Source organism: Lactuca sativa, chromosome 3 (assembly GCF_002870075.4).
Source record: "Lactuca sativa cultivar Salinas chromosome 3, Lsat_Salinas_v11, whole genome shotgun sequence".
Lineage (NCBI taxonomy): Eukaryota > Viridiplantae > Streptophyta > Magnoliopsida > Asterales > Asteraceae > Lactuca > Lactuca sativa.
This window is the reverse complement of record NC_056625.2, coordinates 9,930,562-9,953,460: the sequence shown is the minus strand read 5'-3', so window position 1 is coordinate 9,953,460 and position 22,899 is coordinate 9,930,562. Positions and strand designations below refer to the sequence as shown.

The window sequence follows — 22,899 nt, the reverse complement described above, 5'->3', positions numbered from 1 at the left end:
GATATAGTGACCAAGGGACCTAAGTGAGCCATAAAGTTGCAAACTTTATCTTATCCAACCAATCCAATCTCAAAAGTGAACCAAAAATTGCTATAAAATCTAGATCTATGAAAAAGGAACCAAAAAGGTGGAAGCTTGAGGACTTACAATGGGTCTAGAAGATGGGCCTAAAAGATGTACACAAGGAGTAGAGACCGGTTTCTTGCTATATCTATGCACAAGAGTTCATTCTTCTTCCTTCCAAGGTCATAAAACTACCAAAAATGAATCGAGTACTTCAAAGGGAGGCTAGGGTCGGTATAGGACGATTTGGAGCTGATGGAGGCTGAAGGTGGAAGGAACCCTAACCATCACTTCCTTTAAATAGTGCACAAAACCCAAAAAAATTAGGGTTTACATTGCTGCCTTCACCACGTCACGACCATTGAATGTCCATGTCGTGGCGACCATGAGAAACATGCGTTTCATTCAATGCTGTCATGTCGTGTTGATCCCTTCACAACTTTGTGGCCAGACAAAAACTCAAAGTTTAAAATATGAGAATTTCATACCTGGGATTGGGTGTTTCAACAAGGACCATTCATGAATTTTTATCTTGTTTTAATTTGATATATTATAGATAAAATTATGAAAATGGTCCTTATGGTTGTCAAAAATATGTGGTTATGGTAATTTTTTTGGCGGTGCATCAATGATCCAATTTTTAGATATATCATGTGGTTTTGGTCTATATAGTTGGTATTTTTGTGGTCTTGATCCATACCCAACCTCAAATGACGAATACGCCCCTAAATAATATTTTTAATGTCCTTTTACTTATTTTCATATCTTTTTCAATTGAAAAAAACAAAAGATTTCCAACCCCCACTCCCTTCTTGAGTCATCGTCATCCCTACCCCACCCTAACCATAAAACCCACCATTACACTACCATCATCAACCTTGCTTCACCATTTCACCAACCGACAATACGAATGTACATCATTTTCCCACTTTCACACAAGAAGTTTCTAACCGACCATCTTCATGTTTCATCATCATCTCCACCATATACCAACACAACTGTTAATGAAGGGTATATCGATTTCCCTAAATTGGAACCTAGGGCTTAGGTTGAATGGGTACTCGATAATGGTGGACTGAAGCTGAGTTTGGCGGCAGCGATGATGGTCTGGGGGAGCTCTAACTTGTTTGGCAGTTCTATGGTTTATGGGTTGCAAACCCAAGCTTCGAGCAATGATGACTTCCAAATAAATGATGACAAGGGAGAGAAAGATGACATGAAGGTTTGAAAGACGATACTCCGAAACATTATCAATCCAAAAACTATCGTCAAAACATCAGTAAAAGATGAATGAAGGCGTTAGTGATAGATTCGATGGCGATGTTGGTGGTGGTTTCAACTGAGATTTTTGCTGCCGCCGATTTCTAATGAGAATGGCGTTGTGGGAGACCAAAGTGTATGGCATAGGTGGCAGTGGCGAATTGGATGAGAGATAGAAGAGGGCACTATCAGATGGCAACGTTGGCGGTGGCTTATGGCGAGATCTGCAGCTGTCGACGGTTATTCCGGGCAAAAGGTTGCACCAATGATGGAGGGTGGAGCCGGTAATGAAAGGGTTTCTCTGATAAATATGGAAGAGGGGATGAGTTATCTGTTTTTTTTGTTTTAAGTTAAAAAAGTTAGAAAAAAATTTATAAGGGCATAAAAGTAATTTTAATTTTATAGAGACCAAATTCACTAAAAAAATCTAAAATAGGATCACTAATGTACCACCAAATATTTTTGAACAAACCCATAATTTTATTTATTTATTTATTTATTTTTTGACAATCACAAAGAATCATTTTCCAATACTTCCTAATTCTATGAATATTACATGTATTTAAAATTAATAAATTACACGAAAAAATTTATTAAAATATTTCATAAAAATGGTTGATAGTTGGTTAATTTATAACTTAAAAAAAATCAATGATTGAAAATAATTTTTATTAGTAATTTAATAAAATTATTGGAAATATGATATGATAAAGGAAAAAAGCAATATAAAATGCTCTAATTTACTCTTAAAAGTTAAAGCTAATAACCTGTTTTTGTTTTTTAACATGAGTCAATTAGTGACTTATTAGTATTCTTTTGTCTTTTTATATTAATATGTTAATCATGGTTGTTATTTAACTATTTTAGACAAAGCCATTATAATATTTAAAATTATATAAATTTGTTTTCATTTTCAATGTGTTCGACCCCTTTAACATTATTTATCTCATTCATTTGTTTTAGGAAATTCTAACAAGTAATTTATTTTCTTGAACGAAAGAAAAGAATCTTTTAGTATAAAAATCTTAGAGAAGGTTCCTTTTTCCCTTTTATGTAATTTGTCACCAAACCCTTCTTTATTTATTAATTTATGATGTAGCCACGGCATTTAATAAATTTTCCAACAAACTATAGATGCACAAATTCTTGGATTTGTTTATTCAGAGAGAATGAGAGAGAGAGAGAGGGAGAGAGAGAAAAGACTTTTTTTTTTAGATCTGCTGTGTTTGCGTGTGAGCTTTCAAGCTCATTCTTAAATACATTCACGAGTTCTTCAATGTGAAAACCTCTCTGACCCGAAAATATCCTCATATCTTCACTGGGTCGGACTTGCATTGTCACTATTGTGTCAAGTCGGTTTTTATTATAATCTCTGAGCTTCCCATTTTATGAATTAAATTGGGTATTTGTTATATAAGGTGTAGAAGAATTGATCTTGAGCCGATTCCTGTTGGGGTTGTGTTGTTTTCAAGATTGGTGTGCTGTAACAAAAGAATTTGACGATTTTCCGGCAGCTTTGTCGGAGCTCCGATGAGGTTGCAGAAAGTTATTGTCTTAGCCCAGGGGAACCATGAAGTATTTTACTTGCAAATGTGGAATTTGAGCATCATATTTGCATAGAGAGAGAAGAAGATACAGGGAGAGAAAATGTTCAAGTCGGCGAGATGGAGGAGCGACAAGAACAAAATCAAAGCTGTATTTAAATTGCAGTTTCATGCTACTCAGGTTATGTATCTTCATGTGCACTTACACACATATGTGTGTGTGTGTGTGCGTGTATATGTAAAAGACTGTTTGCACAAGTGCACATAACGTGTTTGCTAAATTGCCTGAAAGAGATGAACTTTGGAACTTAACTTTTATCAGGCATTCTCCTTGAAAATATGAAGTTATATTATTAAGAAATTAATAAAACTGGAACATTTCAGCTATTTTTTTTTTTCATCTTATATTGCCAAAGAAATCAAACGAAAAAGGGAGATTCTATTATTGCTCACCTCCTACTTTTCTTATGGTCAACTATGGCGTCTATGAATTCTGTTCTTGTCAAGCCTGGGCAATGGAAACTTTGTTCCATATCTCAGGGTTTTGTTTCACTTGTGAAAGTCAGGAGATCTTGTTCATAGCTAATGGAATTTACAAAACCATGATTATGTTCCAACATGCTTTAATAAACGTTAACTAATATATGAACAACCCAGCTATTGGTAGTTTTCTGATATAAAGATCAATTGGGTAACTGTAAACAATAAGATTCACAATGATTCTTGTTTTATTACATTTTCTAGGCAGCTAAGTGTTTAAAAAGATTCATATATTAATTTGTTACCTTACAAGAATTATTATTTCTGTATTCAGTTAACACAGGTTGGAGCAGATGCTTTGATGATAGCTGTGATTCCTAATGATGTTGGAAAGCCAACAACAAGATTAGATAAAGCAAAAGTTAGAGATGGAAGTTGTTACTGGGAAAAGCCACATTATGAAACTGTGAAGTTCACTCAAGATCAAAAAACTGGAAAATTCAATGACAAAATCTATCGTTTTGTTGTAGCAACGGTACTAAATAGTTTCTATGCTTCTAAACCAAGAAACTTGATTGAAAATTACTTCTGATTTTTGTTGGGATTTTCACATTTTGTAGGGTTCTTCGGTTTTTGGTGTTGTTGGAGAAGTTTCAATTGATTTTGCAAGTTATGCTGAGGCTACAAAACTTTCTTCTCTATCTCTTCCTCTCAAAAATACGAAATCCACAAGTCTATTGCATGTTAGTTCCCTTCTTCATCTCAATTTCTCAAAATCTTTTAGTGGATTATTTCTTTCAAGCTTAATGGTTGTAGATGTTGTTTTGATTAGATATCAATTCAAAGGGTGCAAGATCAAAGGTATACATGCATTTCTTGATGTTTTGCTTTGTTGAATCTTTTTCACTTATCAAAATTCTGAACATCTAGCTGTAAAATTTACAGGGATGTTGATGTTAGTGAAAGCACGAATGTTGATATAGAAGAAGGCATCCGAGTTGATCCTATTGAAGTGAGCTCTATTTCACCTTTAATGATGGATTTTATGTTCATAAACATCTTTTAATATTGAATGTCATCTTTAATCAGGATCATGGGGGTATGAGTGATAACATTAACAGAGATTGCAGGGCATCCATTGGATCTGATATCACTCTGTCATGTTCGGACAGCAGCTCTGGACTTGACACCCCACGAGACCCTGAACCTAAAAACACTAATAATAAATCGGCTTGTGAATCCTCAACAACAACAATCTATGAAGAACAGCATCGAAAATCATCATCACAATGGGATTGGTTAGATGCTTCACCTCATGAATTAAGCACCGATGATTCTTCTGTAATAAGTCCAAGAGAAACCCTTTCAAGAGAAACATCTGATGAAGATTCTCCAGATGCCATAATAAAAAAGCTCCAAGAAGAAGTTGCAGTTTTTGCTAGGCAAGCTGATATGTCAGAGATGGAACTACAAACCCTTCGTAAGCAAATTGTGAAAGAAAGCAAAAAGAGTCAAGATCTTTCACGGGAAGTAGCTTTCCTTAAGGAGGAGTGTGCAAAGATGAAGGCGTATCAGAAACCCACAGAAGTCAAAGTCAATGGTAATTCAGGAGGGGATCCATGGGTTCTTGTTGATGAGCTTAAACAAGAATTGAATTATGAAAAGGATTTGAATTCCAATCTTCGATTACAACTTCAGAAAACTCAAGAATCAAATGCAGAGTTGATTCTTGCTGTTCGGGACCTCGATGAGATGCTAGAACAGAAATCTTCTATTGCTCCAAAGTCGCAAGAAGTCAACTCTAAATCCAAGACAGATGATGATGAAGATCAAAAGGCTTTAGAAGAGATTGTTAGAGAACATAGTGGCTTAAAAGATGCATATTTACAGGAACAAAAGATAATCGATCTTTATAATGAAATAGAGTTATACAAGAGAGATAAAGAAGAGCTCGAAACACAAATGGAACAGATCGCACTCGATTACGAGATCTTGAAGCAAGAAAACCATGACATGTCTTGCAAACTGGAACAAAGTCAACTTCAAGAACAGTTAAAGATGCAATACGAATGTTCATCTCCTTACGCTTCTGTAAATGAACTCGAATCCCAGATAGATCATTTAGACAATGAGCTCAAAACGAAATCCAAAGAATTGTTGAAATCGATTCTTACAATCAAAGAACTCGAAACCCATGTGAAGAATCTTGAGGAAGATTTGGAGAATCAAGCTCTTGGGTTTGAAGCGGATATGGAAGATCTTGTGCGTGCAAAAGTCGAGCAGGAGCAGAGGGCGATTCGGTCAGAGGAAAATTTAAGAAAGGTGAAACTGCAGAATGCTAATACAGCAGGGAAACTTCAGGAGGAATTTAGAAGGCTATCAACAGAAATGGCTTCGGCTTTTAAAGAAAACGAGAATGCAGCCATGAAAGCCATGGATGAAGCTTATCAACTCCAGGTAGAAAAAAGACACCTTGAAGAGATGCTTAAAGAAGTCCAAGAGGAGTTGCAGTATGTTGGTGACCAATATGAAGACAAACTGGTTGATCTTTCAAACCAAATAAACCTAAAGTCAAAACAATTAAAAGATATGGAAGTACAGATTGGAAATCTTCAAGATGAAAGAAAGAATCTTGACGATGAGGTTCATATGGTAAAAATGGAAGTGGAGAGTTTAAGAAAGGAGTTGAGTGAGGTGAGAAATGTTAAGAAAGATAAGGAGAATGAAGTTGAAAGGCTGCAATCTGAGATTGAACGTTTAAAATCTCGATGTAATGAAATGAAACAGTTTGTTAAAGAGTATGAATTAGAGAAAGGAAATTTGATGAAGAAGGTATCTCAACTAAATAATGATCTCAAGAAGAAAGATGAAACAATCAGCAGCATAGAGAAAAAGCTCAAGGATTGTAATAGTAATACCAAAACAACCCCTAGAAACAATAAACCTGTTCCTGCTTCTCGTGGCCCAAAAGAGATTACCAATATGAAGGACAAAATCAAACTACTTGAGGTAAATTTTTATACCCCTTTATTATCTTTTGTAGCTCAAAAATAGACTAGAATGAGCTACTAATCTTAGAACCTTTATATGATCATCAGGGTCAAATAAAGCTTAAAGAAACTGCATTAGAGCTTTCTGAAGCTTCTTTTCTAGAGAAAGAGAAAGATCTTCAACAAAAAATCCAAGAGTTGGAAAGACGATTAGAGGTTCTTGATCAAGACATAATAAGGTACATATGTTGAACCAAAAATCCATTAACTATAGTATGGAAATTTAAATTGAACTTTAGAAACTGATCTTTTTATCTCATTTGATGTAGTGATGATGCCATTAAATCCGAGATTAACAAGACTGGAAATCAAGAATTTTTTGAGACATTATCGAACAGAAACAAGTTGATGGAAGTAGAATTGAAGGAAATGCAAGAAAGATATTCAGAAATAAGTCTAAAGTTTGCAGAGGTAGAGGGTGAAAGGCAACAGCTTGTAATGACTCTAAGAAACCTCAAAAACGCAAAGAAATGTTAGCACAAGGTACATGGATTATCTTGCATCATACGAAATATGTAAATTGGTATAAATGGTTTTTTTTTTCTTCCAGGTTTTCTCTAAGATATTACATGTACCATGTAGATTAGCATGTTAAGCCTCCCAATAATCAGTCCATGGTTTTGCTCTACTTTGCATTAAATCTTGTTGTGTGTTTTACTTATATATTTATAAATTTATGAGTTTGTGAATACAAATCTTGAATGAAAGAGTTGTTATAAAGTTGCACATATATCAAGGGATTCGTGCTTTATTCACTTCATTTGGCATTCTGTGTTCTCTGTTGCAAAATTGGATTCTTTTCTCATAATTGGTAGGCCCCAATTTGTACTTTATGCATAAAGATTAAAGAGCGGTGTTTCTTGATAGTATACACAACATGATATGGCATGGAGCTAAAAAGTATGATTAAAAGCCTGCGAAAGCAGTGTTGAAGTCCGATAAAGAAAATACAAAATAGTATATTAAAAGTTTCTCAGAGAACGTCTTATTATTAATATGATATGATGATACTTGGACACAAGAAATGAAGAAATGATAAAATATAATGTAAAATATGGTGGAAACCTTTGTGGAAAAAGAAAAAGGGGAGTTTGTCTCATATCATATCATGCAATAATATCTATCTTGACATGAATTCCATCTTCAGCATTAAAAACTTCAAATCTTCATAAATAATAATAAAAAAAACCGTAGCACCAAAAAACCACAATGGACTAATGTCTCTCGAACAGACATAGACGAAAAAAACATGGTGATCGACCAAATCACCCAAATGCCATCATATAAGAACCCTTCAAACTTAAATTCTTTGCAATTAGCTAAAAAAAATACTTTCTAATTATTATAAATGCATAAAAAAATGTAACAATGTCAAACTCATGCAAATATGGTCTTGATACCATAGCATATAACATGTTCCCAAAATAAACTGCAACCTTACCGACTATCGACTATCTGAATTAGAGATGAAACATTAAAGAAGTAAAAACTTCAAATCAAATGCCGTGCGACCTAAACATAATTTGACTAAAAATTGCCTAGCGCTCAAACTCCTTATGATATCAAAAAGGGAAAAAAAAATACCTTACAACGCCATATGCATCAAACTACCTTACGATATCATTTGCTTGAACAAGACGAACGATCTTCAAATTTATTTTCTTCAATGAGTTAGTGATAGGATCTCGAGATCCTGACACTCGGAAACTGAAGGCCTCTAAAAGTACGTAGTATCTTCCAAACATCGTGGATCATTTGAAGCAAAGTCCGCAATACATGGAAAAACTGAAAAGAAAATGACCCCAAAACCCAAAATAGTTCAATCAACAATGAAACCTTATGGATTATGGATGATTCAAAATACACATTTCCTCTAGAACAATCAGTTTGTCTCTTGCTTTCAAAAGCATCTTATATATCATTATAATCAGATTAAGTCAATAGGTTTATAATCTTTACTTGCAATAGGGAAAATATGGTGTCGTGGTCTAAAAGCGGAAGATCATACTACATGGAAGCCATGGAAGGAATTTATTAAGGAACCCTTACGAGAAAAATCAATTAGGGTAAAGGGTTTTGGAAAGATGAATATGATAACACTTGTTATGAATATGATGATATATACTTGGGACATAAGAAATCACAAAATAGAACACAAAAAATATTAGTGGAAACCCGAGGTTCAAGGTGGAGTGGAGGCGCTTCAGATGTCAGTTTGGTTGATAGGCTTCCAGAGGTGGTTGTGGGATCGGAGTTGGATTCGGATTTGGCCCCTGATGGTGCCTTCTTGGTTAACTATACTAGACAACTAACTGATGACTTAAGTTTACATGTGACCACGGTAACTACACATTGGAATAAGTAAGTCCTGATTAAGCTTATTGTTTTGATGTGACAGGTTCTTTTGAATGACACTCAAACTAGAACCAATAAGTAATCATGGTATTGATATCCCGTTTCTAATTTTCCCTTTATGTGAGAATGCGATGGAGGATGGTAATCATGTTTTTGTTTTCTGTGAGATTACGGTCCAGGTGTGGAGTGAGACTGCTAGATGGGTGGATTCAACGTTCCCTCCTCCAATCAATATAGTTGAATTTATGTCTTGGGCTGATACGGTTCCGTTCTCTAGGAACAAAAGAAAGGCGTTGGATGTAATCATTCTTTTAGCTATTTGGATGTTGTGGCGGTACAGAAACAACGCCGTGTTTCCAAGTTCGAATTTTCCAACAAATGTCGTTATGGAAAAGATTGTTCTCAATTTGTTTGAGTGGTTTACCTCTAGAAATAAGAACATTTTGATTCAATGGTATTTGTGGTTACAAAACTCTTTGTTGAATATCTATTTATAATTATTTTTTTAGCTCCTTGCTAGTTGTTTATAAAATCTTTAAGTTGTTAAAAAAAAGAAAAAAATGCATTAACCGATATATAATAAAGACTATGTTTGATATGTTGCATCTAGCTTATAAGTTATTTTTCAAGCTTTTTGGGGGGCAAATGTTATATTAGCCCATCAAACTTTTGGCGTTTGTTTTAAAAGGTCACTAAACTATTTTTTTGCACATTAAAGTAATAAACTCTCATTTCCATGTTTTAAAATACTCTATTGTTACCTGCAACCGAATTCAAAGGTAATATACATGTCCGACTCTCACCTCTAACTCATTTCTCCTTGCCACTACACCTTGCACCAGTCTCGCTCACTCAAAAACCCTAGGAGATTAATCGTATGTGTGAAGAAATCCGATGTATCTTCTGCCAGAGAAGGTGAAAACGAGAATCGATTTTGGTTCAATTTCAACTTCGGGAAGGTTTCTGATACGAAATCGTTGATTCCAGTTGTGAGTAATCCATCATTTTCGGGTTCTTTGTTTGGTAGACGTAAGGATCCGAATACGGTGTTTTTTCTTGGAGCTACTGGACAGACCGGAATTAGTATTTCTCAGACTCTGCTGCGGAGCCACCATCTGATGAAGATGAAAACCCGAAACTATCAAAATCGAAAAAATGGAGAAGTAATTGAATCTGATGTTGAACAGCACCTGGAGTATTCGGCGATTAACCCCGAGTCCCAACCTATCACCATTCTTCTCATTACCCACCACCAACACCCCCAAATTACGCCCAAATCAAACTCCTTTTCGTTTCATGGCATCTACATTTTGGTTCATATCCATATTTTGGTTCGTACTTCGTTTATCTGTATATGGATTTTGTTTGAATGCAGATCAGTGAAAAGTTTTGGTTTTATGCCTATTTACTTGACTTATGAAGTCTTTTTATTGATGTAATTGTTATATGATTGATGATTTTTACAAGTACTTGCTGCTTTCTTTTTTGAAAATGTGCATGGATAGGATTCTTGTAGGCGCTAATGGTGACAAGAACAGAATAGAGGTCTAGTAAGTTGAAGGGTGGATTGGAATTGGAGGGCAGATGGAGTTGGGATCTTCGAATTTCAGCGACCGGAGATGGTGATGTGGTATGGTATGGTATGTAGGGATGAGATGAGATGCTGCAAGATGTAAGGATGATTTCTTTTGCTTGAGGGATGCGAAGTAGAAACCGATGGTAGTTGGTTGTGGATGGAGATGGGTTGCTTATGATTAGGTTTAAGTTTTCCTTTTTTTTTTATAATTTTTTTGATTTATATTATTATCATAACAATAACATATAAATTATAACAACTAAAAATAATTAAGAAAAACGAAACAATAGTGACTAGGCATCCACCTCACTACTTTTAGTACGACTTAGCATTGAAACCTCTTATAAGGGGTTAAAGGACCATTTCAACTAGTCACATTCAACTTTATTCCCTTAATGTGCAAAAAAAAAAGTTTAGTGATCTTTTAAAATAAACACGAAAAGTTTGATGGACTAATATAACATTTACCTTTTTTTGGGTTGTAATGTTTAGCGAGCCAAAAAGTAACTTATAAGCTAATTTTTGAAAAAACTATTAGACTTTGTTTGACAAAATAAACTACCTTATAATCTAACTTATTGTAATTTATTATTTGGTAAAACCATAAAGATAACATATTTTAACTTATGAACTAACTTATAAACTAACTTTTGATAAACTATTTTGAGATGACTTGTGATAAGCTTATGAAGTTTTTCAAAAGTATTCCAAATATGCCCTTAATTATATATATATATATATATATATATATATATATATATATATATATATATATATATATATATATATATTCTTTTTTTTTCTTTTAGTTATATATATATATATATCTAAATGTCTATTTATGTTGTTTTACATTGTAGTCTAGCTTATAAACAACTTTTGACCAAACACTATTAATTCATAAGCTAGTTTATCAGTTAATTTGCCAACATGACCTTAGACTAACGTTTCAACGAGCTTATGAAGCTTTTTTAAAATTCTCCAAAATATACATTTTATTAATATTAAAAACTTATTTTTCTATCTGTCCTTGTATGTTATTTTATCAACTACCTTCAGTAAACGTTATTATTATTGGCTAGTAGCTATTAAATAACATTTTAACTAGCCAAACATAGGCGAAATGAGTAAAACTAAGAATTTATTTATAGCATTGTACATGAATCCTAATTTCCAAAGGATCTCAAGTAACTCCTAAATAAAAATAAACATTTCTAAATAGTAATAACTCTTCATGCAAGTAGGAATTGTCTCACATGGAATACTTGTATTCATCACAATTTGCAATACTTGTATTCATTACAATGCAAACGCCCTTCCTGGCTGTGTCAATGTTTGTAGATGCTTCACTTTCTTTGATCTCTCTTTGATAAAATTTTCCGAGTGGTTAATTTAGTAATATCTAATTTTCTAATTGATTTTGAGAAAAAAATGTTACTATGTAGTAACAACAGTAAAGTGACTTTCATTTTTCCTGAAATTGATGTTACAATAGTACAAAGGCTTTTTATGAAGGCAACTTAGTTTTTGATTAAGAAGCTACAAAGTCAATTAATGCTTAACAACCATTCCGGTTTGTTAAAATTGAAAATTGACGCTTTATTTAAGAAAAAAACGGTATTTAAATCTTGAGATCATGACACATAATGGAGTTTGGAAAAAGCGTTGTGATTAGTTGTACCCCCTATTTTCCGAAGATAAAAGAGATCAAACAAATCATTAAATAAAACAACAAAATACTAATAAATTGCATTTAAGAAAAACCATCAATTATGATAGAAGAAGTATTCAAAATGGAAGCTCATATTTCCACTTGTTAATTTGATTTTTCCATTTAAAATAAAACTCTTTTGACCTTTTTACCCTTATTTAAAACTCAAAGTGAAAGATTAATGGCTTATAGGCCATCTAAGTATTTTGTTTACTTTATTTATCATTTACCAAAATTAAATTGTTTTCTTATTTATCATCAAACTCAGACTCTCCAATCTCCATCAATCGATTTACTTACGTGAGTTTTGCACACTAATTTTTTTCCATTCCAATTACACACTAAAAAATCTCATAAAAAATATATTTTCAACTTATTAGTTACTAAATACTTTTTTTCTGTATTTTTTAATTTTTATTTATGAGTTTATCATTGATATTGTTATCTTTAAACAATTCTAATTTCCCCCCACCGATTGCGATTGACATGGCTTAGAAACCACTGTTTTCGTTCTTCAATTTTACTGCTAAACTGACAAGTCTTTATTGCCGATTTCCAATTTCCAATTTCATTTTCCACTTCAAGGTGAAGAAGTGAAGAACCACTAAATAAGAGTATTGTTGGTGTGCATTTACATTACAGTTTAGTAGGGTACAATTATGGATGATTCCAAAATTTTAAGTGATATGCATGAAATTTGAGTAGGGTAAATGTTTTTATATCGTCAAAAATTTCTTTAACATTAGTGTGATTTGAATATATTTGTTCGGCAATATTTATTGTGATTAGATATATTAGTTTGAAACAAATTAATTACCGTTGTTAGATGGATAAATAAGAAAACAAATTAATTTTTATTAGGTTTTACTAGGTGTAAGACCCATGTATTACATAGGTTAATTAAAAAAATAAATAAATATAAAAGTCTAAATATTTAACAACTTTGGATTTATAAGGAAATACGATAAATAATGAATTATTAAAATGGATTTTTTTTATCTTTTAAATTTAAATAAATAAACAAAATAAACTAATGAACTTTAATTTGGGAAATTTGAAATAAGAAGGTATATCTATTAATGAAATTGATATTCATTTATTATTACATTATATGAAATTTATTAAAATAGAAAAATCCATAAAATGACATGTGGAAAAAAGTTAATTCAAAATAACCATAAAATTACATTTGACAAATTGAATGAGAATGTGACATATGACAAAAGAAACCTTTATTGATTAGAGTAGATATTCAAGTGATAAATAGGAAAAAACCTCACACGATTAAATGGATTGATAGATGAGAGGCATAACTTAGTGGTTTGACGAAAAATAAGAACAAGATAATTTTGTTAAGTGATAAATAAGGGGGGAAAACTTTTAAATAGATTGACAGGATGAGAGGCTACATATATAACCAAATAAAGTCTCTTCATATATTTCTAAGTTTTAAATAGGGGTAAAAAGGTAAAAAACAATTTTATTTTAAATGGAAGAATTAAATTAACAAGTTAAAACATCAGCTCTCATTCCAAATAACATTAACAAAAATTCTTAATCAAACCAAACATAATATACAAGCCACTTCTTATATAATATATTAAAAGAGAATATCCCTTATGAATAGTACTCTCTTTTGATTGGAACACTATTTTTTTTTTCTAGCAGTTGTAGATTAATGTCCTGGACACATGTATGTATGTATGTGGGATTTTACCAACCCTGTTACCCAATAAGAATTGGATTGGTGGCGATCGACTCTTAAACCGATATCCCACCGCTCATAGATGGATTTCACCCCCGATTCATGTTTTCCTTCTCCATTTGTTCTCTATTTTCTCTAATTTCGGTCAAACCTCTCTTTCTCGGCTTTGCGTCTGGTGATTTGATAGTACTTCGTCACCAACATGTGCTTCCGACCGATTGAACAACCACGCACACCACCACTTTTGCTTGCTTTTGTTAATTAAACACCAATGGTCGCCAGGATTTTCAGGAGTCCGTTGAAGTCGGCGCCACCATCGATCAGAATTGGAATCGCTTTTCTTCATCTAACCTGCAGTCCATATCCACTTTCAAGAATCCTAAATCTTTCCGACATCTCCCCTGTTCATCCCTGCAACTGCCACCAGATATGCCCATGTACCAACCACTGACCTTCCATCTTTTTACTTAAAATATTGAAAATTGAAAACCTAGAACACCGACCACTCACCCCATCTATCTTCAAGGACATCGGCCACTCACGCCCCTTAAATCGCCACCATGTAACCTCGTCGACCACTCACCCCCTTAAATCGCCACCATATTGCCCTATTTCCCTCTTCCATTATTCATCGGTACAGTTGGAGAGTGGGTTTGGATGTCCTGCTCTATGCTTTACCTGATGCATCTGAGATCTTCTTTCTCATACTCGATGTTGTTGTTCGATTTATATGTGGAGAAGGAATTTTATGTTGTCCAGTTAACAACTGATTCAAACCTTCCTACGCGGTTGACTACAGAGGAACAAAAGTTAGTCCACATCAGCAAATAGTTGAAACCAGCGACTTATAGGATCAAGGTGACCTTCCAAATATACCCTTTATTATGTATTTTTGTGATCTTTGTGGTGATTATTGTTGAAATTTGTTATAAATTAAGCATACTATCATTTTCTTACATTGGTATCTTTCAAAACATCATTGAGTAGAGATTTAGGGGTTATAAACAATTAGCAAGTTAATACGACATTTTTTCCCACAATGACAGACCACTTTGTATATTTTGCTAGAACTTGATGAAGGTGTGTCATCTTATACCTAATCAGACTCTAATTGTGTAATATATTTAGTGTACACAAGATTGTTATGTATTGGTTAAAGTTGTTGAAATCAGTAGCCTTTCAAAGCCTGTTTTAGCTTTTAGTTTATAAGTTGGGATATTATGCAGATAACTATTGTTTTTTATTCTGCAGTACAACTGAAGAACTAATCCATTGACACAAATAGTTCATGGGAGAAAATTGAGTTATTTGGGCCCGGGGGGATTGACTGCGCGAACTGCTACTTTTCCAATACGAGATATTCATCCTAGTCACTATGGGCGTATTTTCCCAATTGACACATCTGAAGGAATAAATGTTGGACTTATTGGATCCTTAGCAATTCATGCCAGGGTTGGTCGTTGGGGGTCTCTAGAAAGTCCGTTTTATAAAATTTCTGAGAGATCAAAAGGGACGCGGATGCTTTATTTATCACCGGGAAGAGATTAGGAGTAATGGAATTTTCTGATTGAAGGTAGGTTCAGAACTGTTAATTTTCTTCAGTTTCAAGGCATTGTATAAGTTCATGTAAACTTTGATGTGTTGAACCATTGCCTTCAATCAATGACAAGTGACAACTGCTTTTCAACATACAGTAAGGTCAATTAATGATTTAGAACGTGATAATTCTGATCAATGTATAAAGATTCTTGTAAGGGCCATTTCATTCTTTCACTATGTTTGTCTATTTTAGAATAAAGGTCAATAAAAATTTTGTTCCAAGGGTAATTGAGTATTTGGTGATCATTTAGCGTTAGCTACGATTTCTCAATGGAGTTCAATGCTTTTTATTTTAATCATTCGACGACTAACCGGTCCATACTAGTCATGGGTCAATCGATTGAACCACCGGGTCAACCTGATTATACTGTTGAAAAATTTCAAGTATTAGTTATTATTTTCATCTTGCACTAGATCTGAGTTGCGTTCGAAAAGTTTGATTTGGGGGCAGGGGTATAATTGAAAATTTGACGGTAAACTTCTATTTCTTTTTCTTTTTACAAGTGAATCTTTAAAATTTATAGTTTTCTTTTAGGACTGTTGGTCATTTAAGATGATTGGCTACATATTTTACATATTTAGAAACTAATGTTGTTAGATTGTATATTAATTGTTCTTATTCTTTACATTTTTTAGGAATTCTCGCAGTCATCCAAGGTAACATTCACGTTATACAAATTTTCGATATTCAGTCTAATTTGTCGTTCTTAGTTATTGCTTATAGGGTGGTGCACTCAGATTCTGGAATCCTACGGAGTCGATTGCCTTGCTTAGAATCAGGTACTTTTGATTAACTGCAAGAGTCTTATAAATCTTCCATGTAATCATCTGTTAATGCCTAGATTTAACCCTTAGATGATGTTATTTATGCACATATTAACAGAAATGAGAGTTATTTTATGATCTTGAATAATTGTAATCTTAATATAATATAATGAAGTTGAGATGGTGTTTTAGTTTTGTTAAGTATGTATAAATTCCAGATTTTGTTGTGTAATAATTTGATAAAAATAATATAAAAAAGTTAAATAAATGGTAATATAGTCATTTGAATATGGAAGAAGGACAAACATTGTTATGATTCTCCAAAATAAGGAGCATATGGCAATATACGTTACAAAACCATTAATTTTGATGTGTTTGCATTTTTGTGTTATTGTAGGCTTACTAGCCTACTACTTCAACCATTTGGGGTTTTGAGGTTAATTTGGTCAAATATGAGTTTACTTTAATTTAATTTATTAATGATATTGATGCTTTTGTTTTTTTTTTCCAGGTTTGGATCACATAATTAGGAAATCGGTAAAACAGCTTCAACACCAAGAAGAAGTGAGTGAAAAAGTCATGCAATTGGTAAATGCAAAACTGTGCTGTGTAAATGAGCAAAGTGAATGCATAGTAACAAGGTAGGTTTCCAAAGTCAATTTGTAACATAGTATTGTTATGCAGCAAATACCAATGTACTTTCACCTTTCATTTTTTTTTTCCATTTTTTGTATTTACTTTTGATTTTTTTTTTCGAAATAACTAACCTCATTACCATTAGGCACATCATCCATTCTTAGGAGTTACATGCACTCAATAACAATATAGTTTGAATTTACATATACTTTTTCCTTTTTTTTGCAATTTCTTTTGATTTCTTTTGCCAAAAACTGCATTGCCATTTGGTACATTTCTCACATTCAGGTAGTAAATGCAGTAAATAGCAATGTAGCTCCAATTTACATGTTTTTTTTGGTATTTTGTTTTAAATTTTTTTAAATGAAACTAACTACATTGTCATTAGGTTCGTCATCTATTTTTAGGAGTAAAATGCCCTAAATAACAATGTAGAATTTACACCTGTCTCCTTTCTTCTTCTTCTTCTTCTTCTTTTTTACAATTTCTTTTACGTTCTTTACCAAAAAAACAAAGTATAGTGCCATTTGGTACATATTCCACATTTAGTTGGAAAATGTGGTGAATAGCAATGTACTTCCAATTTACAAGTTTTTTTTTTTTTTTTTTTTTTCTGGTTTTTGTTTTTTCTTTTGATCCCCCCCCCCCCCCCCCCAAAAAAAAAAAAAAAAAAAAAAAAAAAACTAAACCGATTCTTACCCCGCAATGCAGGGTTCTTCTCTTGTTATATAGAAGTCAATCGAAAATTTATTTACTCCTTGATTTTCATTTATCAACTAGTGGGAAAAAACCTAGTGCGTAATTTGAAACTACTTGTCCCCATTTCTTTTTATTATAGATATGGAAGGACTTAATGTTGCTCTCAAAACTGCCAAAAAAAAATCTTCAAGGGTGTCAATATTCCCAATTATGAAATTCCTTTATACCATTTGTTTTACGCCGATGATGCTCTGTTTATTGATGAATGTGTAACATCCAAAAATTTCACAAAAATTTTAAACTTTTAAAACAATCCAAAATCATCACTTTTTTACAAAAATAGTTTTCCAAAACATGTCAATTATCAGAGTTTTCCCACAATCGCAAACAAAACATGAGGAGGTGCACGATCAAGCCTTCGCCTTCCCACGATCATCTGAGGTACCTGAAACATAACCCAAAACTGTAAGCCCAAAGCTTAGTAAGTTTCCCCCAAAGTACCAACACAACACAAAACCAGAATACTAATAATAAACAACATGTATACAGAGCCTTCAGTCTGACTGGAACGCCCCATCGGCCTACAGTCTATCTGGTACGCTCACAGAACCTTTAGCATGACTGGTACGCCATATCGGGCCTTCAGCCCATCTGGACCGTTCTCTAGGTCTTCGGCCACTGGCCTTCAGTCTATCGGGGACGCCCTGGGTCTGTTGGCCTTCAGCATAAAGCATGTTCGCCTCAACCCAACCAAACTTACACCGTGTCGACACACACACACACACACACACACACACACACATATATATATATATATATATATATATATACAAAACAGATAATCATACACTTAACCAGCCAATAAAAAACATATATATCTTAAAGATCACTAAGCATAAGATCATCCTATCTACCAGGATACATATCTAATAAATCACTACAATACTCAATCATGCAATAAGCAGGATAACAATCCAAAATGGCCGGCCTTGGTGCCTTCGACCCAAAAGTACAGTAAGGAACACTCACCTCAAACTGCTGAAATCACATTGAAACTCTCCGGCTGCTTGCTCACTAAAATCCCCGCACTATCACAACATAAAATCATCCAATTAATACTTAGATTACAATCTAAGTTGATAGTCCAATATTAGGGTAAATGGATACTTTACCCTTTTTCCTTAGTTGGGCTAAGACTGAGGCCCAAATCTTGATCCAAAAGGCCCAACCATTAAATAACCATCCAAGGCCCATTATTGGCCAAATCTTCCAAATTGGGTCCAACTCCATCTTGGGCTTTTCCCCAAAGCCTAATCCTTCACTTGGCCCAAAACATCAACACTCAGATGGCCCAAATAGGATACAAGCATCTACGCGCAAAAAGGTGGCCCAAATTCGAAGCGCAAAAATGCAAAGCTCATAGGCTGAGTATGCAGGGCGTACCCAGCTATACGCTATGCATACTCACATTGGGGCTTGTACGCTACGCGTACTAGCTTGTACGCCAAACGTACTCCTCTGCTAAACAAAAAATCCCATTAAGCACTTAATACCTTAAGATATAGCGCAAAAGAACATAGATCTGACTTCCATGAGCTGACATAACATGTAAAGTTGCTAACTTTACGTTCATGCATGGCTACATGAAGCTATTAAGCTTAGAAATTACTTAATAAATGGATTAATGCATGAATGATGAATAAAACCCCATAAAGCTGGCACCTTTATGCCAAGGAATCCTCTAACAAGGTCAGATCTAATGAAATTATTCCATCAAGTCGACCCAAACCATAAATCCATAAAAAAGGCACCAAAGAGAGCCAAATCAACCCATAAAGGAAAGTAGACAATGAAAAGTCAAGGTTTGAACTTTATACCTTAAGAAGCTTACAATGTGATGGAGGGTTCTGGATCTAAAGTCTCCCACCAAGCTATAAACTTCCCTCTCTTTTTGGTTCTTCAATGATGGACCAAAACAACACAAATTTCTCCTCAAAACCTCAAAAATGCACAAATGGAGGCTATGAAGACGATTTGGGTTTTCTGGAGGTTGAGGGACAAAAGATGTGTCCAACTTTAAAGGTTAAGAATGAATATATAGGGTCCAACACCTTATATTAGAGTTTTTGAAAGGCACACGTACGCCCAACGTACATAAGCGTATGCCTAACATACGTACCCACTTGTCCTGATCCAACTCTAGCGAGTACGCTAAGCATACCAAGTGGTACGCGCCGCATACCAACTTAAAGGGCAAAATGCAACTCTTGAAAAATTGAAGGGCAAAAGCATACATACCAAGATCCGAGGTGTTAAAATTCTCCCCCACTTGAACTAGACTTCGTCCTCGAAGTCTGCTACAGAAAAAAAATCCAGGTAATGCTCCCGCATCTCAGCCTCCGGCTCCCAGGTCCACTCAGAGCCCTGCTGGTTCTGCCAACATACCTTCACCAAAGGTACTTCCTTGCTACGCAAGACCTTTACCTTCCTTTACAGAATAGCCACTTGTCTCTCAACATAGTTCAGGCGCTCATCGACCTGAATATCATTCAAGGATACCACTGCATCCTTATTTAATACGCACTTCTGCAACTAAAAAACATGGAAAGTGTTGTGAATCTGACTGAGCTCCTCAGGAAGATCTAGTATATAAGTAACCTTGCCAACCCTGGCGATCACTTAGAACGACCTAATATACCGTGGACCCAATTTTCCCCTCTTCCTGAAGTGAATCACACCTTTCCAAGGTGAGACCATCTGCAATACCATGTTGCCGACCTGAAACTCCAACTCGGATCGGCGCCGGTCGGCATAACTATTATGCCGACTCTGAGCAGTCTGCAATCTCTGCCTGATCTACTGAACCATCTCCGTGGTCTAGATGACCACTTCGGCATGCCCCATAACTCTATGACCAACCTCGCCCCAACAAACCAGGGTACGACATATCCGCCCATACTAGAGCTCAAAAGGCGGAGCACCAATGCTGGAGTGATAACTGTTGTTGTAGGAGACATCTGAGAGAGGTAGGTAGGAGTCCCAACTCCCATGAAAATCGATAAAATATGCCCGCAACATATCCTCAAGGTTCTGTATCGTCCACTCACTCTAGCCGCCGTCTGCAGATGATAAGTTGTGCTGAAGTGCAACCTCATGCCCATTTCCTCATGGAACCTTTGCAAAAAGTGAGAGGTGAATCGAAAATCACTGTCTGAAATAATGGAGACTGGAACCCCATGGCGAGCTATGATCTCGCGAATATACACATCGGCCAACTTTTCGGCCGAAGAACTCCCCCGAATCGTTAGAAAGTGGGCACTCTTGGTTAATCGATCCACGATGACCCGTATGTCATCGAAACCCTTTGCCGTCTTCGGCAACTTGGTGATGAAATCCATCGAAATCCACTCCCATTTCCACATGGGAACCTCCAGAGGCTGCAACTTGCCATGCGGACTCTGATGCAAATCCTTGATCATCCTGCAGGTCATGCTCCTCTCCACGTACTAGGCTATCTCCCTCTTCATACATGGCCACCAATATCTCAATCTCAAATCTTGATACATCTTGGTGGCCCCCAGATGGATAGAAAAACAAGACTTATGAGCCTCCTCCAACACCATCTGTCTGACCCCACCAAACATAGGAACCCATACTCGACCACAATGGGTCAACAGTTCATGACTATCCGGAACAAATCTGGCGATATCAACCCTAATCCTCTCTATCTTCCAGTTCTCATCCTGAAAACTCTCGGCCTGAGCCTCCCTAATCAATCCTAATAATGGAGAATCCACTGATATCCTCATACACGATGCCCCATCTGAAGACCCAGCCGAATTGCAGCTCAATGCATCCGCCACCACATTCGCTTTACCCGAATGGTAAAGCATCTCACAGACATAATTTTTTACTACGTCCAACCACATGTGCTACCTCATGTTCAGGTTTGGATGATCCATAATATGTCTCAAACTCTTGTGATCCGTGTAGATAGTACAGCGGACCCCATAAAGATACTGCCTCTAAATCTTGATGGAAAAAACCACAGCCCCCAACTCTAGATCATGCGTGGGATATCTCGTCTCATGCGGCTTTAGCTGCCGCGAAGCATAAGATATCACTTGTCCTCTCTGCAAGAGGATCGCCCCCAAACCATTGATGGATGCATCACTATTAACCACAAAATCCTCAATTCCCTCAGGCCGGGTCAAAACCGGGGCCTCACGTAGTCTCTGTCGAAGGGTCTCAAATGTTGTGCTTCTCAGGGCCCTATTGGAAATCCACCCCTTCCTTGTCAGACGAGTGAAGGGTACTACAATCTTGTAGAAATCCTGAATGAATTTCCGATAGTATCCTGTCAAACCTAAGAAACCCCTAATATCCGAGGGAGATTTCGAAACCTCCCACTACATCACGGCCTCAATCTTGGCTGGATCGACCAATATCCCATCCTGGTTAACAAGGTGTCTAAGGAACTGAACCTCTTGTGACCCAAACTCGCACTTCAAGAACTTAGCTTAAAGTCGTTCTCGCCTCAAAACCCCCATAAACTCACGAAGATGCTCCTTTGGTCTTGGAATATACCAAGATATCATCAATGAATACAATAACCGAACGGTCGAGCATCAACATGCATACTCCATTGATCAAATCCATTAATACCGCATGCGTATTGGTGAGCCCAAATGGCATCACCACGAACTCTCAGTGCCCATAACGAGTCCGTAACACGGTCTTCTCCACATCCTCCTCTCTCACCCTGACCTGATGATACCCGGACCTCAGATCTATCTTGGAGAACCAAGATGCACCCTACAACTGATCAAAGAGGTCATCAATCCGCAGAAGGAGATAACGGTTCTTTATATTAGCTTGTTCAACTCCCGGTAATCAATACACATCCGTTGTGAACCATCCTTCTTATTGACGAGAAAAATCGGCGTTCCCCATGGAGAACTACTCGGTCTGATGAACTGTTTGCCTAGAAGCTCTTGCAACTGAGATGACAACTCCTGCATACCAGGCGGTGCCAAGCGGTACAACGCCTTGGCGATCGGGGTCACACCTGGCACGAGGTCAATCCTGAACTCAACCTGACTCTCGGGATGCACACTGGGTAACTCCTCTGGAAACACATCGACAAACTCCCCGGAAACCAGGACCTCTGAAACTGAAACCTGATCCCCAACACGCATATCCACCACATAAGCCAAATAACTTGCAATCCTGTGCTGAATATACTGTCGAGCTCTGGCTGCAAAATAAAACCCTGAACCCATCATGGTGCCTTCTCCATAGATAAACTGTTCTCCCCCACTTGGGGTTCGAACCACCACACGCTGACCCTCATAATCAATCAGAGCACCAAAACAGCTTAGCCAGTCCATACCCACAATCACGCAAACATCCCCCATGGGGATAGGGATCAAATCGATCAGAAAAGATACCCCAAA

The 22,899-nt window shown here is 35.7% G+C and overlaps 1 protein-coding gene and 1 long non-coding RNA gene across 3 annotated transcripts; both read left to right on the top strand.

Moving 5' to 3' along the window:
- Positions 1-2,440: 2,440 nt before the first annotated feature.
- On the top strand, positions 2,441-7,152 carry LOC111920817 (uncharacterized). 2 transcript variants are annotated; one of them, XM_042899948.2, is made up of 9 exons: positions 2,441-3,048; positions 3,682-3,882; positions 3,968-4,090; positions 4,180-4,208; positions 4,293-4,359; positions 4,437-6,356; positions 6,446-6,576; positions 6,667-6,880; positions 6,948-7,152. In XM_042899948.2, exons 1-8 carry the CDS (start codon positions 2,971-2,973, stop codon positions 6,872-6,874), a joined length of 2,757 nt encoding a protein of 918 aa, XP_042755882.1. In that variant the 5' UTR covers positions 2,441-2,970; the 3' UTR covers positions 6,875-6,880; positions 6,948-7,152. The 2 variants fall into 2 exon arrangements, with proteins under 2 accessions (XP_042755882.1, XP_052625105.1); XM_052769145.1 differs by having other exon boundaries at positions 6,667-7,152.
- A 6,503-nt stretch (positions 7,153-13,655) lies between these two features.
- On the top strand, positions 13,656-16,948 carry LOC122196960 (uncharacterized). Its single transcript, XR_006189705.2, has 6 exons — positions 13,656-14,602; positions 14,996-15,317; positions 15,980-16,000; positions 16,055-16,123; positions 16,506-16,544; positions 16,620-16,948. It is a non-coding gene; the product is annotated as an uncharacterized LOC122196960 (long non-coding RNA).
- The last annotated feature ends 5,951 nt before the right edge of the window (positions 16,949-22,899 follow it).